The sequence below is a fragment of the Chelmon rostratus genome, chromosome 14 (genome assembly GCF_017976325.1).
Source record: "Chelmon rostratus isolate fCheRos1 chromosome 14, fCheRos1.pri, whole genome shotgun sequence".
Classification (NCBI taxonomy): Eukaryota; Metazoa; Chordata; class Actinopteri; order Chaetodontiformes; family Chaetodontidae; genus Chelmon; species Chelmon rostratus.
The window spans coordinates 24,790,357-24,805,939 of record NC_055671.1 but is presented as its reverse complement, the minus strand read 5'-3'; the positions used below and the strand labels follow the sequence as shown (position 1 = coordinate 24,805,939).

The following is a 15,583-nucleotide window of genomic DNA, read 5'->3' as shown; positions in this document are numbered from 1 at the left end:
GCAAAAGCTCTGGAAATGGCTTCGTCGTTCAGAGAAAGTAAGGCGAGGGAGAGGGAGAAATAAACAGTACAAGAGAACAGGGAACAGTGAGGGCAGGGAACTGTCTGTGACCTACTGGACAAACAAATTGGTTTGCTGGCAAAATGGATTAAGAGGTTGAGCTGGGCGAAAAAACAAGGGTGACTGATGTTGCAATGTGAGCTCATCCATTTTGAAGGGGGGCTGAATCTCGAGGCTTCATGTGGAAGTGTCTTGTGTGTTTTCCTCGTCTCTCTATGTGTGTGTGTGTGTGTCTGTGTGTGCGCATGCGAACGCTCTGCAAGTCAATATTTGTCTGCTTTGCCACGTCCCTAGACATCCCATTCGGCGCAACAGACCGTAAAGCTGTCAAATGCGACCTGAATATTCTCTGTCTTCATCTGTTTCCTCCTTTTTCTCTCCCTCCCTCTTCCTCGCGCTCTCTCGCTTCCCTTTGATTTCATTTTCCTCTCCGTCGATAACAATATCATCGGGAACAAACATGTTCCTGTGCTTTTGATGGCTTGTCTACCCCCCCACCCCCACCCCCCCGTCACCAAAAAGCAAGATTATCTCCTTATCTATGGAGCTGTGTTTGCTCACTCCATAAAGTCATTTCTGCCTGTGTGTCAGACTGATGTTTTATACTTGCTGCAATATCAGCTGCATACTGCTGTCTGTGTTCCATGTGCATGTGCATGTCAGGGTGTAATGCTTTGAGGGGCTTTTATTAGCAGGTAGCGTCTGTCGCATCCTGTCCCACCCATTTCTTGCTCTTATCAATAGCATCCACATCTGTAAAGCTTAGATGAGTGGTCGCCAACCTGTCGATCGCCATCGACTCATACACTTTCCCCGTGGCTCCCGAAAATAATAGAAAAATAAGCACGCATCGACTCAGTTTTGCACCTTTCTCTCTCAAATTTCAGCATAGCAGGTGCAACATTAAACTGACCAATGAGATAAGGAGAGTACCGGTACCTTAACTGTCACAAACATCAATAAAAGGGAGGATGAAGACCAGAATGTCGGTGGTCCGATCCTCCAGCCTGCATGTCTTGAACCATAAATGTGTGAACGTGAAAGCTCCTTCGTGGTCGATAGACTAGAAAAGAGCTGCGTGAATGCAGTCCATGCATCAATAGACCGAGTGGCACTCGCTGTGAGTTAGCTAGCTAGCTAGCTAGCTAGCTCCACGACGGAAGGGAAACACGTGTGATTGAGGCGTTACGGAGACCTGCTGCTCCATGCTGATGTTCACTCACAGAACAGTGCTCCAGTGATTTGATGACTTTCTGTCAACAAGCGCAAAATGAAGAGCGAGCTCGAGGGAAAAGGCCGACGCCTGCCCCACATGATGAGCGCAGTCAGTGCCTTCAAGGTCGGTGTTTGGACCAAACATCTAAAGAACGCTTTCCCAGCACGGAGAGAATGTCACAGGCCATCAAAGATGGATGGTTTGACCCTCAGCAGTGCTGTGCTCGCCTGGACGAAGCCGCCACAGCATTAAGTCGGCGTTTTGGTGCGTTAAACCCCGTCCCGCACGGAGAGCGGAGCTGAAAGGCAAATCAAGGGACGGTGACTTTTTGAGGAGCAGCGAGAAGTTTCCCAACCCTCCTCACTGCATGTGCACTAAGAGCGAGTGCCTCCTTTGGATCCTTTTACCCCCCTGAGATGGTGTTTTCGCAGATGAAAATAATCAAATCAAAGTTCAGGAGCTGCCTCGCTGGCAGACAGCTCACAGAGAGCGTGGCTGTCTGTAGCTGCGAGCTTCAGTCACAGCCATCACACTGACTTCAGTCACATGATGGCTACAGTTCTGCTTTCTGATGGCGCCGTGAGAAGTGATGCTGCAGAGGATGGGACAGAAACGCAGCTTAATGGTTAATTGCACTGAGTGTGGATGTTGCTAGCATACATTACAGTTCTACTTTGTTAAATGCTAACGCTAAATGTTGAAACTTATGAGGCTTTGTTGCCTGCAATTAATTTAATTTCAGAATTTAAATAGAAAATTGGCCACATGCCTTTATTTCTTGTGTTGCAATTAAAATAGATAATAAAACTTAAAATTGAAGGTGTGATTTATTGTGAAATTCGTAAATCAACAGCTATGGCCTGTTTGATATGCTAGATACAGTGTTTCCCAGGTTGCATCAGTTTATACATATATATATATACATATATATAGTACAAAACAATACAACATACTTCATGTTAGCTGCTTTATGTTTCTGATCTTCTCCTGTGTAATGTATGTAATGTTGCTGCATCATATTTGTCAAAGGTTGTGCCTCAATGCTATTACACTAAAGCCTCCACATGTTAGAATTACGGGTGTACATAGTTTTATATCACTTCAGTTTTTCAGCAAATCATGAAATCTGACATTTTTGATTTACGTACATTTGATGTTTGATAGTCAGAAAAATACATTGCTATGGTGACAGACTGAAAGGCACCATCCCACTTTATTAAACTCTTCAGGCGAATGCTGCTTTTTATTTATTTATTTAATTCAAACTGAATTGTCTTCCTGCGTTAATGTTTGCTCTCCGCTTCAATCCTGAAAGCTTCGACTCTTTTTAGACAGCAGTGTGCCACCAGTCGTTTCATTAAATCACTGGATGATTATTTTTATGATGTCACTTTACAGTAGATTAGTGATATGATATAAAGGTATACTGTGAGAACCCTGAACTGCCCCCTCCTGCATGTTGCCATCTGTCACGTGCTTCCTGGCTCACATTAAGATTTTTGTCAGCTAAAAAATAGCTGAACTCTTTTCCTGCATATGAGGAGGTGGTTAAAATAACTTCACCCCTCCACACCCCTGAATGGAAACCTTCTCCATTCTGTGCCACAACACCTGTGTAGTAATGTGCCTGTAGATGTGGTGACTTATTACAAACTCGACCTGTGTGAGTGTGTGTCTGTGTGTGAGCGTATTATTCTGAGAGGCGGCCTGGCGCAGGCCCCGTCTTTCCCGAGCCTTGATAAAAACGTGCTGGGAGCATGGCGGTACACACCTACTCCGCTACAGGGTACAGGCAGTACCGTGGCCTGTCCTCTCCAATTGGCAGTGTCTGTGCTGCTGTACCACTGATAAGAGGCTGGTGTAAATAAAACTGTACAGCACGGCTCGTTATAACGCTGAAGGTAGAGCGAGGCAGGCGGGGAGGGGGGGAACGAGAGAGAGAGAGAGAGCGTGTGGTGTCTGTACTCATTGTTCTGACAGCATACTGCGTCTGTGTGTGTTCCTGTGAATGTGTACTTGTTTTGCTATTTGTATGTGAACCAGATTGAGTTTTAGATGCTGGGAATGAGGAGCTTTTTCTGACACTTAATGTCATTTTGCCCGTTGCTTCGCTGTTATTTTATGGTGAAGAATAAGGCCGTGAATCTAGCAGAGGACAGTGCAAGTTATTTTTTATGGTTATGGGAATGAATGGAAGTCCTTGGAAGTGTAGTGAAACCAACACGTGTGTGAGTGCGTGTGCGGGCGAGTGGGAGGGGGGATGTGTGTTTATGGATTTTTGCTGTTTTTTGGTACTGAGAGTACTGTCTTACGTAAGCCATTTATGTAGGCTCAGTGAACAGCCAGGCTATGTTTTTGTTGGTGACTGTGCTTGTCTGCCTCCCTCCCTCTGTCACACTCACATGCACGTTCTCTCCACCTAATCTGTCTGTCTGCTTCTCTCTGCTGCCCTGTTTACACTGTTAAAAACCACCGAGTGTGATATTGGCCAGCCATCTACAGATACACTGTAATTACCCCCTTTTTAATTTCCCATTTAGCCTCCCTGACTCCCGAGAACAGATCATTCATCCACTTCCTGCAGAAATATGTGCACATACTGTACAGTAAACTGCGTCCGGCCCTGCGAGAAATAAGCCTGCACAGGAACCAAAGTGGAACAAAAAACCAGAGCTGAAGCTTTCTCGTGTCTTATGCAAAGATCAGCAGCCAGTTCGATCTCTGCAACCTCTCTGTTTCTATGTTTGACCGAGCTGCTCTTTGGTTGGTGCCGTCTGTGCATTTTAGAGGAAATGTGTGATGGGGGAAATTTTACTTGGAACAGGTTTTTAAGCCAAATGGAAACTCCTGCTTCATGCAAACAGAGCAGAAGAGAGCATCGTCCCAGATTTAACTTAGCACTGGTTCTTATTAAGACATTGCGTTGAGTAATCAAGACAAATTGCAAGCTGTTTTTATGCAAAATGCAAATAAAACAGCCCAATCTGAGTGATCTCTAGACAAACTGACAAACTTTATTTTTGCAAAGAATAGCCACTGCAGCCAGATATGCACATTGTGACAGCTTCAATCTGTAAGAGAGCTAAGTTAGCATGTAGCTAAACTCAAACTTCCACACAAAGCACCACTTTTCACCAGCAGGAGGACGGCTGAGGCGTCTTATTATAAGGCAGTGCAGGTAGATTCCACAGGACAGCTGCCGTCTTCTTCGTATGCACCAGAGCTGTTTGTTTACCATGTTGTTTTTGCGTGTGACGGATTGTCTTGAGTTGAATTTGGCATTTTATGTATTACAGCAGGCTTATTCTCTTGGAACAGTCGAGCTCTATTGTTGAGCCTGTTCTCAATGCGGAAGCTCTTAGACAGGGATTTTTTTGTGTAATGAATGCTAAATAGTGTCATGCCATCTCATGCAAGCAGGCATGTGAGACCAACTGATTTTTGATGACTGTATTGCGGGATAAAGACGGTCTCTGCATGATTTTGCTGATTTCCTGAGAAAATGCATGTTCAGTTCTTCTCTGTTTTTTTGAACATTACATTTACACGCGATGTCAGTGACATGCTTCGCATTCAATGCATGACGGCGTCATCAGATTACGAAATGACCGGCGGTTGTTAAAGACGAAACACAGTTTTTGCTTTATCTCCTGTGCAGAAATGTTTAGCTCTCATATCTACACGGTGGCCTACTTTTTGTGTGTCGCTATGAGCAAAGACAGGCTCTCTAACTCTTATGTTTAATTCTGCGATTGTCTTTGATGAAAGATTCTGTTTAGACTGCGATCCCCAAGGGGGGACATCTGTTGCAAACTTAGCATATATGCTCTACCTGTGAAAGAAAGTAGGTTGGAATAACAAGTGTCAAGTCTGAGTGTGGGCATACAGTCACAAAAAATATTCAGTCTTCCACAGGAGGTAAAGAAAAGCAGGAGCATCACCCCAAACAAACAGGGCCTTTCTCTGCGGCTGACATGTTCCTTTGAATGAGAAGAGCTTCTGAATGGCGGCATTATGAGATCACATAGCTGAGCGGGATGATGTGAGCTTGGTGATAGTGTGTGTGTGTTGTTGCATCCAAACACACTTATCACACCCACAAACTCCCAAACAGGCGTTGAGCTTACTTTTTCACGACCTTGCCTCTGCATCATAACATGACGACGGTTTGCAGCTCAGACTCCGTGCACGCGTGAAATGAGCGTTATAGCAAATAGGACAATGCGCCATTGCACGCCACATTATTTAGGGAAATGGGAGAATGAGCACTTAGCATGTCAGGGGAAATTACAGGCAAGGGAATGCACCATCACTTCCCTGTGAGGCCCGCTCAGTGGGCTAATCCACAATCCTTATCACGTAGAAATGTTGCCACTGTTGGGGGAAGCCCACAGCAGTTAACTTTAAGTGAAACACTCTTGAATAATGCCAAGGAAGTGGTTAGAGTACAGAGAGTCAACTAGACCCAGCAGTAATCACGCGTTTTATTTATAGAGCACGTTTACAACAGAGTAGCAAAGAGATTTACGAGTTGGACAAAAACGTGGATGATAGGTCTGAGACATTGGTTTTGGGTGAGGGGTCACATGTCTCATCATGACTCATTTCTCTCTTGACTGTGTTTCTTCTGCTTTTAGACTCTAATAAACATTTTCTGATCTGCTGTAATGGCTTTAAAGGAAACTGTGTAAATACTCCTTTAACTCCATTAAGTTGAGGCATGTTTTGTGTATCAGGCATTAAATTAGCACTGGACTCTTTACTTTGACTTGAGAAGTGACTTTAATGATGCAGATTTGACACAGATCAGGACTCCAGACTGTTAAAATTTCACATGGTCGCATCTGTGCAAGTGGTTCACTTCTAGGCGCAGCAGCTCCAGACCCCTGTTTTACGTTTGCACGAATTTAAGCCCCAGGTGAAAATGACTAAAGCCAGCGTCGGAATTTACAGTAAAATAATATCGTCTTTAATCAAAGTCATTTCAGACTGTCTGAACATAGATCACAGCGAGAAAACACCCCAACAGCTGTCTATGCCAATCATACCTGTGCTGGTAGAAAACATCATTATGCCTCAATGACAGGAACCAATTACTCACTCAAAGTATTTATGGTGTATAATAACTAATATTCCACACACATGCCTGGTTAATGTTCTGCAACATGTTCTGAGTTTATATGAGGTCAGCTGCGGGCCTGTTCTACTAATAATCCAAACATGCCAAAAATAATACGAGGGTTATTTGTTTCAGTTCGCTCTATTTCTGTTATGGATTAGTCAGACTGGCTACGGTGGCTAGGCTAATAATAGCAATGTTAACTGAGGCTAGCTCTAAAATTAGCTTTGGGATGTGTGAAATTCCTGTCATTTCAAAATCTTTGTGCATATTGAACAGAGCTGACAAGAGAAACTTATTCCTATATTTAGATTTTATATATTTTTTCTATATTTAAACCAATTCCTTTATTTATGGTGCAATGTTGCACTAATCTAGCACATAGCTTAATAAATATGCTAGCAAATAATAAAGATTGAAAAAATATGATCTTTCTGTGCGCCAATCAAACCATGTGCTGGTGTGACCAGCTGGGAAGGTTGATGGCACCAGTCCTACCAGTTGAAAAGTTGTAGACTTGACCTGGTGTTCCACATTTAGACCAAAGCTCATGACCAACTTAAATACTACAGCTTTGCCTGTTCGGGACCCCAGTGAGCCCAGCATGGCCCTCCTGCTGCACAGGGACCCCAGTGAGCCCGGCATGGCCCTCCTGCTGCACAGGGACACCAGTGAGCCCGGCATGGCCCCCCTGCTGCACAGCCTTCACAGACGGCTCACACTTGCAGCTTCAGTTTAAACTAGTTTTTCTTGTTTTCTCTTCAAGAGGGACGAAGGGCCTGTGGAGACGGATGAAGTTTACAGTATATACGGAACCGTTATATCACTGTGTGCCACCAGCCTCTGCAGGAAGTTTACTTGATTGGCGGGGAGCCCTCCCTGGCTGGTTCTCCTTTACGGCCTCTTTATGAAATAACTGAGCCGCACTGCGCTGCAACAACAGTTGTGCAATATTTCAGAGAGGGAAGCGAAAAGGGAAGCGGCTTCATTGGCATGTGGCACCTGATCACCAGCCCCCAGCATGCACACATACACACACACTAACTCAGCATGGGTTGTGCAACATTTATTATGTCAGCTCAGGCCTGAATCTGTGGCAATGTGACACAGGAGTCCCCACTAACACAGCGCACAGGGGAAGTCTTCCATTTGACTTTTTTCCTCTTTGATCTTTCCAGTTTTGTAATGGCTATTTTTTATTTGCTGCGCATTAGCAGCAGTTTTCAGTTACAGCAGTGTTTCCTGGTGTTTCCCGCCCGATCAGTGTGTGTTTACACATTAATTTCCAATGGGCCCCTGATTAGAGCGTGGCTCTTTGTTCACGGAGACACACGTGACGAGACTAACAGCTGATGAAGTGTGTGTCTCCTCTGTCGCGGTTACTCCGTCCCTCTTAACTAACAAGTTCACCCTCTCGCGATCAAAGGGGCCTCAAGATTTATCACTTTAATTTGGCAGTGAAAATGGCCGACCAAGCGGAGGGCCCCCTGTTAGCACTTAGCCGGCTAACTAGAGTGACGGGCATCTGGCTGGGTGGCTGCCTGGCTGCTCCTACCCTGGGTTCCTGTACTCCCACTTTTCCTTCCCCCTTTGCCCCACAGTGACCTCACACAACTCCATTCTCCTTGAAGCAAGGCACCATGCAGGCATTTCCTGACAATTTATGTCCTTGTGCCACAAGCAGGGGCATGCCCTGCACTAAAACCCTATCCCTGGCCCATTTAGCACACGTCTCTTGGCCTCCCAGAAGACTGGTTATAGTGTTGCTCACTGTCTGTGAGGCGGAGTCATTACTTGTAGTAACCATGCAAGTGTTAAGCTGATTTACTCCAAATCACCTATATTTTACAATACTGCGAAACACACGTGAGAATGTGTTTTTCTTCCCTTCCAGGCGGCCGCTGGTGTCAGTTCATTCCTTAAACCAGATTAGATTTGCAGAGCATGAATGATCTTTTCCAGGAACCCGCAGCGACACACTCACACAGTTACTCACTTTCACACCTGGAAGCTGCCCAGTGCAATCCCAGTTTGATCTGTTGCCCATGTGGGGCAGCTGGAGGCTAAGTGCCCTGCTCAGGGGCACTTCAGTGGTGGCAATGAAGGACGGGAAATTAGAAATGGAAACTCATCATGCTCGTCATGAAACTTGTGACAAGTTATTCGAGTTTCAATCCACTGAAAGTAGATTATGAAAATTAATTTAGACCAACAGCTACTTTGAAAGCATGAAAAAATATATAAACATAAGACACTACAGCATGTTTTGGGAGCTGCTCAGCAGTAATGCATGTGGGCTAAAATCACAGTGCGGCCCTTTTGAGAGAAGTTTGTGAGCAGTGAAAGCATTAATGTGCACTCACTTTAAGCACTGATATTACATCAGATACGATGCAGCCGGGCTTGCACCGGTTGGTCCCTGCGAGGACAATCAATCAGCTGGAATCAGTATGGTGGAAGGTGTGCGGTGCAGGTTAGCAGAGCAGCCGTAGCATGTGGAAAATAATAATCACAGATGATCCAACAATGATGAATCAGGGAGTTAAAGAAGCAGCAGAGGTACGATGTGATTAATGCAAATGAGGGACATCAGTGGGTGTGTTGGGGGATTCTGTCTACATCTCCACTACATGTCTTGTCTCCAAAGGTTAAGTGGCTGCTTTTGCCAACTAATTCGGCCATATGTTCATCTGTGCATTTGACACCGGTGCACCATACGCTCACACGACAGATTATGCCTCTTGAATATGCAGCCAATTAAAAAGGACATCGCTCACCGGCTCAGTCTCTTTAGTCTGAAGTTCTGAAATGGAAATACATCTTGTGATATCACAGACAAATTCGGGATGTGCTGGTTTTAAAGGTTGCATTGCAGTGGCTTATGATCTAGTCACGCTCACTTGTGCAGCGTACCGTCTTTTGCATAACTTGTTGCATAAGCACTCTACTGGCAGGCACACTCTGTCATGTACGGTCCGTGTCATTTCTGCTTTTGGTAGGGCTTATTACAGTACAGGCCGTTCCCTAATGTCACTGTGGTTGCAAAACCACACAAGCCATCTCTCCCTGACTTTTTTTCTGTCATCTAAGAATTGGCTTCCTGTTTTCATTGTGTTCTCTTTCTCTCTCTGGAGGTGTCGTAACCCAGGAGGCCGTGCCAAGAACAAACCAAGGTCTGGTCGGGAGAGATCGCTCTGTGCTTTCACTGGAAACAGACACACACACACCCGCACACAAGCATGCCTATTTCGCACACACACAATATCCAGATGTTAAATGTGTGTGTGTGCACTGTGTGCTGTGTGTGTGTGTGCGTCTGTTTGATGTGTGATGTGTATGGCATGTACAGTGCTTGTTGCCAAGCCATAAAAAGTCATTTGCCTGGGCCTGATCTGATGTGCCCTCCAACAGCACTGCGTATGTGTGCATGCCAGTCTCCCGTCTCCCCTTTTATCGTCGTACAAGGTTGCACACATTCATAAAGTAAAGGCGAACATGGCAATTCAGACCATAGCTCAAGGGCTACATACTTGATCTACTTGCATAAACAGAAGCAGAGTGTGGTGCAACAAAAGTGGAAGAGTGCTCAACAGAACTTTGTGGCCTCGAGTCAAGAGCAGGAATGTTTGAGCCTTGTATTTGTGTATTAAGTTGATACAACTGTGCACACCCTAAACATATTCATTCAGGTCTACTGTACACATTGACATAAAGGCTGTTCACTTTTAAATCTGAACACAGAATACAAATCCTGTGGTGTGGTTGCGCTACAGGCCCCATTCTTACTGAGTGTGTCACAAATATAGATGCAAGAATGGAGTCCGATAATAAACTGTTCATCAAGCATTTATGGGGAAGGAGGTGACACCTCCTGCCACTGAATGCATATTCATGAAATTCTGAAGGCGTATAGTTTAAAAGCTAAATGTAGGATAAATTATATGCTTCAACATTTTCTTTAATCAATCAAATGCTGAAAAATATGAATCTAAATTCTAAGAAATGAAAGAGGATCAAATCACGAAAGTCCAGACCTTCAGATGATGCAGATGATCCGCAGAGCATGAGCATGTTGTCAGATTTTTACTGTGACGAGTCCTGGAGATGCAACTTAGGCCTGGTGCAAGTGATGGAAGCAAATTACAACATTTAGCCCATTATCACACACAATGTGGCCAAATACAGGAAGCTTTTGTTAAAATGAAGCATAATTAAAATACATTTAAGATATGAATTCATCGACAGGTGAAGTCTGGATGGATATCTGATCTACCAAAAGTATCAGCTTTCGATTTTAATATATAGCAGCAATGAACTAATTTTGTTCATGATTTATTGATTATCTGTGTTGAAGTTGTTCCTAATGGTTACCAAATCCAAACAGTTCCTCTCAGTTTGTCTTTAAATGTTGTTTTTAGGATATGAGCATCCTGCTGAGTGTTTTATGCTGCAAACTAGCTTAGCTGAAAATTTCAGTGGTAGGGATGAGTGTAAAATAAAGCTGGAAAATTCAGTGTTGACACCTGTGAGTGATTCTTTATTTTAATAGACTGTATGTATTTTGTCTCCACGTCACCTTTAAGATGCCTTTTTTCCCTCCGTTTCTCCAAATGCGATGCGTGTGTGTTAATGTGTACTAAACCTCCACGCTTTTGTCTCCTGTTGTTGTGCAGCTGGTGAGAAGGCCATCGTCTGTGACCAGTGTGGTGCCCAGTTCCAGACAGAGGAATCCCTGGAGGCTCACCGGCAGATCCACACCGGTATGAACACACACAGCCAGACATGTCATCATGACACCGTAGACATAAACAAAAAGATACGAGCTCCTCTGATAGCTCTGCGTGTGTGCATTGGTTTAATTTGTACAGGAAGTTCCACTTGATTTTGTTCTCCATGCACTGATCTGTGGGATCCGTGGCTGCAGTAATAAGGTGCATATTCTGGAAGGACAAATTCTTAAAAAATAGCAGTGAAGAAGTCAAAGTAGCAGAAGTGTTGTAAAAACTTTGAAGTAGCCACAGTAATCAGATGAAACTCTGAGATCACATAGACTCATCAGGTCCCTCCTGGTTCGCAGCCCCCGTCTGTTTGGGTATTTTCTCCAATGGGCTTGCGTGTTGTGGCGTGGTGTCTGTTGTGGTGGGGTGCGGAGGCTCGTTCAAGCCTTCTCTGGCTAACTGGAGCCATGGATTGACAGATAGATGGATCACATCATCTTGGATTAGTCCCACTCGCCCTAAATCAAGACAGACCCAACAGTAATCAACAAACCGGGAAAACTTGGCAGGCCGACGTTGTTTATCAGTGCTCAGCTATGAAGATGGGAAGACGAGGACGGTCTAGGTGCCAAGATGTAAATAGGAAAAAGTAAATCCCCCTTCAGCAGCTGTGTGATGGCCCAGAACAGTTTCGCTGCTGGTGATGAACTCTTTAATTTGGGGGAAGGATTGTCTCAAATTTCTACCACTTGGTTATGAAGCCGGCGTCCTGCAGGGCCAAGGTTACGTGCCGGAGCATTCTGCTTTTATCTTGTATGTTTGCGAGCCTTCTGGTTTATCTTCGCTTCATTCTCTGTGGATCAGCTCCTATCCAGATTTTCAGTTTGTACAGTCACTCCAGATTAAGAATAATTAGAGCCTGTCATGAGCTGCCTCGCAGTTACACACTACATGCTGCCGTACTGCTGCTTACAGGAGGATGATGGATGATATTAGCCAATAATGTAACACGCTGTTGATCTTTTAGCAGCTGGAATAAACTGAGAGGAATGAATGAAATAAGTCAAAATTAAACATGCTTTCACTTCCTGTTTATACTTCTTAAAATTTGAGCCAAACTTTGAGCGATATCTGTCTGTGCACAAAACATATTAGTTTCTTATATATTGCTAAATTGCAGCATACATCAACATTAGCACATAGCGTAGCATTTGTGTAGCATGGTGTTAGCACATAGGGGATAAAGTGTAAAACTAAATTGTGTCGTGCGGTGTTGGATCCAGCGCGCAATATGTGTCTTCAGCCAGATTCTGGCAGTCAGTATTACATTTTGTGGAAATTTAGCTTTCAGGTTTGTGCTGGAGGATTTGCAGGATCTCCAAATCCATCCTGCTCAGCTGTGAATGTCCGCAGCAGGTTCAAGGGCGATGTGGTGCATCCTCTGGGGAGCATGAATGTGCTTGATGAGTTTCATGGCAACTTGCCCAGCAGATTTGGATATTCCTTAAACTTTGACCTAATGGTGGCGTCGGAGGGAAGGTCAGGGGGGTCACCCACATCCACATCGCCACACTTTAGCCCCGCCTCAGCTTGTCAGACAGAATGAGATGAGAGAAAAGAAGGCTGGCAGCGAGCGATCCCTAAAATAGCCACATCATCATTATCATCATCTTGTGTTTTGTCCTTCATCTGAAGCCGTGACCCTCAGGCCCCCGGTAGCGGCTCCCATTGGGTGGCCACACTATTTCTTTGCAGCCACTCACATTCCTCCTCAACATTTGAGATGGGAAGGTGGAGCAGTGTAGTCAGGATTTGAGGGGGGGGGTTACTCCTGAGGGGCATGCCCTCGGCCAATCAGCTCGCTGGAGGTAAAGAAGGGTTAAACGAGGCTAATGATCCAACAGCCATAACAGCGGAAAGGAGCACTCTAAATATAGGCATTCCAGTCTGGAACGAATGGAAGGGGTTGGGGGGGCAGCGGCAGCCAGGGCCAGACGTGTCTTCCTGCCAGACAACTGGCGCAGCAGCAGTAATAGTGTAGTAATCATCCGTGTGTTGAGCCCCTCTGAAGGATCAGAGCCTGAAAAATGGGCTCTGGTAAAATATGACGAGGCAGTTCCTCTCACCGTGAGATTCTCAGCTTCTGCCTCACTTTCTTTTTGCACTTTCAGCTCCGCAGCTACATTATGACCTCCCTGACTCTGGATATGAGCACTTGACTTTTGGCTCTTCCCATTGTGGAAGCATGGCACTCATTTTCAATATCAGACCCACTGAGCTCTTTCGCTAGCGTGACTCAAGACCTCACGCTCGTCATCATTATGGAAGCTAAAGGCTCATGTGTTGGTATACCAGCATTTTTTATCTTGAAGTTGATGCATTTGTGTCTGTTTTGTTCTGTCACAGTCATCAGAATATGAAGTTATCCACAGAGCTTGGTGAATCTAAATGGTGCAGAGGTTTTCTTTGTACTTGTAGTGTCATGACTTATCGCCTGTTCGCATTTCCCCCTTTGATTTAAACTGTGATTACTTTGTTCAGCGTTTAAAGCTGAGTGCGTCAAACTGGTGCAAACATGAATTTCTCCACACTAAAACTAATTCAGTGTCCACTCTGGTCTTGAGTTATTGTTTCCTGTTGATTTCCATCTCTGGACGTGTTTGTCTGCCGCTGCATACAGTGACATTTAAAGTATTATTCATGCTCTTAGCTGAGCGGTGAGCTCTTGACGTCATTCAGCCGGTTGGTTTGCTTCCAGCGGGGCAGGAGCTGATGAGATGAGCGCGAGAGAGGTGGACAAACGTCCTTTTCTGTGTCTCAGACTCAATAGGAACTGTTGTCGTCCTTTTTATTGTCCAATGGGAGCTTCTGGGACGACCACAGTTGCAGGTCCTCTTAGGAACAAGTTTGAATCCAAAACACAACAGCGCCGCAGTGCAGCTGCACATCATGACGTCGACGGATGAGCTCTGAAGCTGCATGTCATCAGAGCAGCGCATGAAGTGAAACCGGCAGCATTAAAGTTGATGGAGTCTGTATCCTTTCAGGTAATGTCCCACCTGACGAGCCAAGCTCTCCAGCTGTGGCTTGTTAGGAAATTTATTTTCAGCATCAAGTTTTAGAAGTCAAGCTGAGGACAATAGATATTTTTTCCTCTATACAACATACCACATATCTCAACTTTTGGCCAAATTACCATTAAATTCACTGGATATTCATGGTGTAATTATTCTGGTTGCTACCAGTTCATCACCATGAATATCAAACACATTCAGGCTCCCCAGAGGATCAACTATTTGATTCCTCTGGCGCCACCCTCAGGCTAAAATGTCAACGCTCACTTTGTGAGTCTGGAAAATATAAAGAACGACATCTCAGCAGAACAGAATATCAGAAACTGCATCAGATAGAAAAGCAGCTCCGGCGGACAATAGAGAGTTAAATCCGTCTGAGCCAGAAAGCTTAACAAACATGGATTTATTTATACAGAAATGTCTGTGTGTACAGTACCCAAGACACAAAACATCAGAGAAGGGCATGTGGTGGGAGCATGGGGTTGCTGTTGGCCTTCAAAGCCAGATTTGATCTCTGCCTGCCTCTTGGCAGCGCTTCAGCCCTTGGCTAATGTTCTCTGATGACAATATTTGGCCTCAGAAACTGTGGCTGTTTCTTGCTGCTTTGAATGGGAACTATTGTGGCACCTCCTCTGTTGGCCCGATCAGCTGCAGTCTGACTCAACCTCTGTCTCTTTCTCACTTTGTCTGCCGTCTCTTGCCGTTAACAGAGCTGCCCTTGGTATAGCACTCACCTCTCTGTGGGACTCAGCAGCCCTCCAGCTTTAGTGTATGAGGGACGTATAGCCGCCGGTTAGACTATGGGACGGTTTGGAGGCCGTTGAGGCATTCCTGACGTTGTCGTCATTCCTAACGGACAAGCTCTTTTGCATGGCGATAACAGGGGGGTGTGAGGGGGGGGCGGGGACTTGCAGCAAAACATCATGTGGCTGTTTTTACCCACTGAACTCGTGCAAATACCCATGCGCAAACACACACTGCAAACTATCCCCTTCTTTGGCAGTGTTGTGCAACCCATACGCACACAAATAAATCCAGGAACGTATGCGTTCAGCAGCCGAAGTCACTTGTGAGCTGCATTACATCTACTAATTTTTGTCACATATTTTCCCAAATTGGATGGCATCGCATCAGAGCGTCTCTCTCTCTCTAAACTGGAAGCCGCCTCGGGGCTTTTGTAAGCAAAGAACACAGTCTGTCTGGCTTTCATGGAGCTCTCGTCCTTAAAGAAAAACACTGCTGTCATTTAGCATTGTAGCCCATTTACCCATTTGTCTTTGTCTCGTGTCCTCCAATTGTTATGCAATGTATGCACTGAGAATTCACCTCCTATTTTAAGCCCAAGCTTTGCATAGCAGCCCTGCAGACAAACACAGCATGTTAGGCTACATGCTTA

The 15,583-nt window shown here is 45.0% G+C and overlaps 1 protein-coding gene across 2 annotated transcripts in view; it reads left to right on the top strand.

The window, feature by feature from the left end:
• Positions 1-15,583, top strand: part of zbtb16a (zinc finger and BTB domain containing 16a) — a 134,040-nt gene that overhangs the window by 73,735 nt on the left and 44,722 nt on the right. For both annotated transcript variants that reach the window (XM_041951767.1, XM_041951766.1), the window contains exon 4: positions 11,069-11,155. In XM_041951767.1, the coding sequence (XP_041807701.1) occupies positions 11,069-11,155 (87 nt within the window). The remainder of the gene's footprint in view (positions 1-11,068; positions 11,156-15,583) is intronic.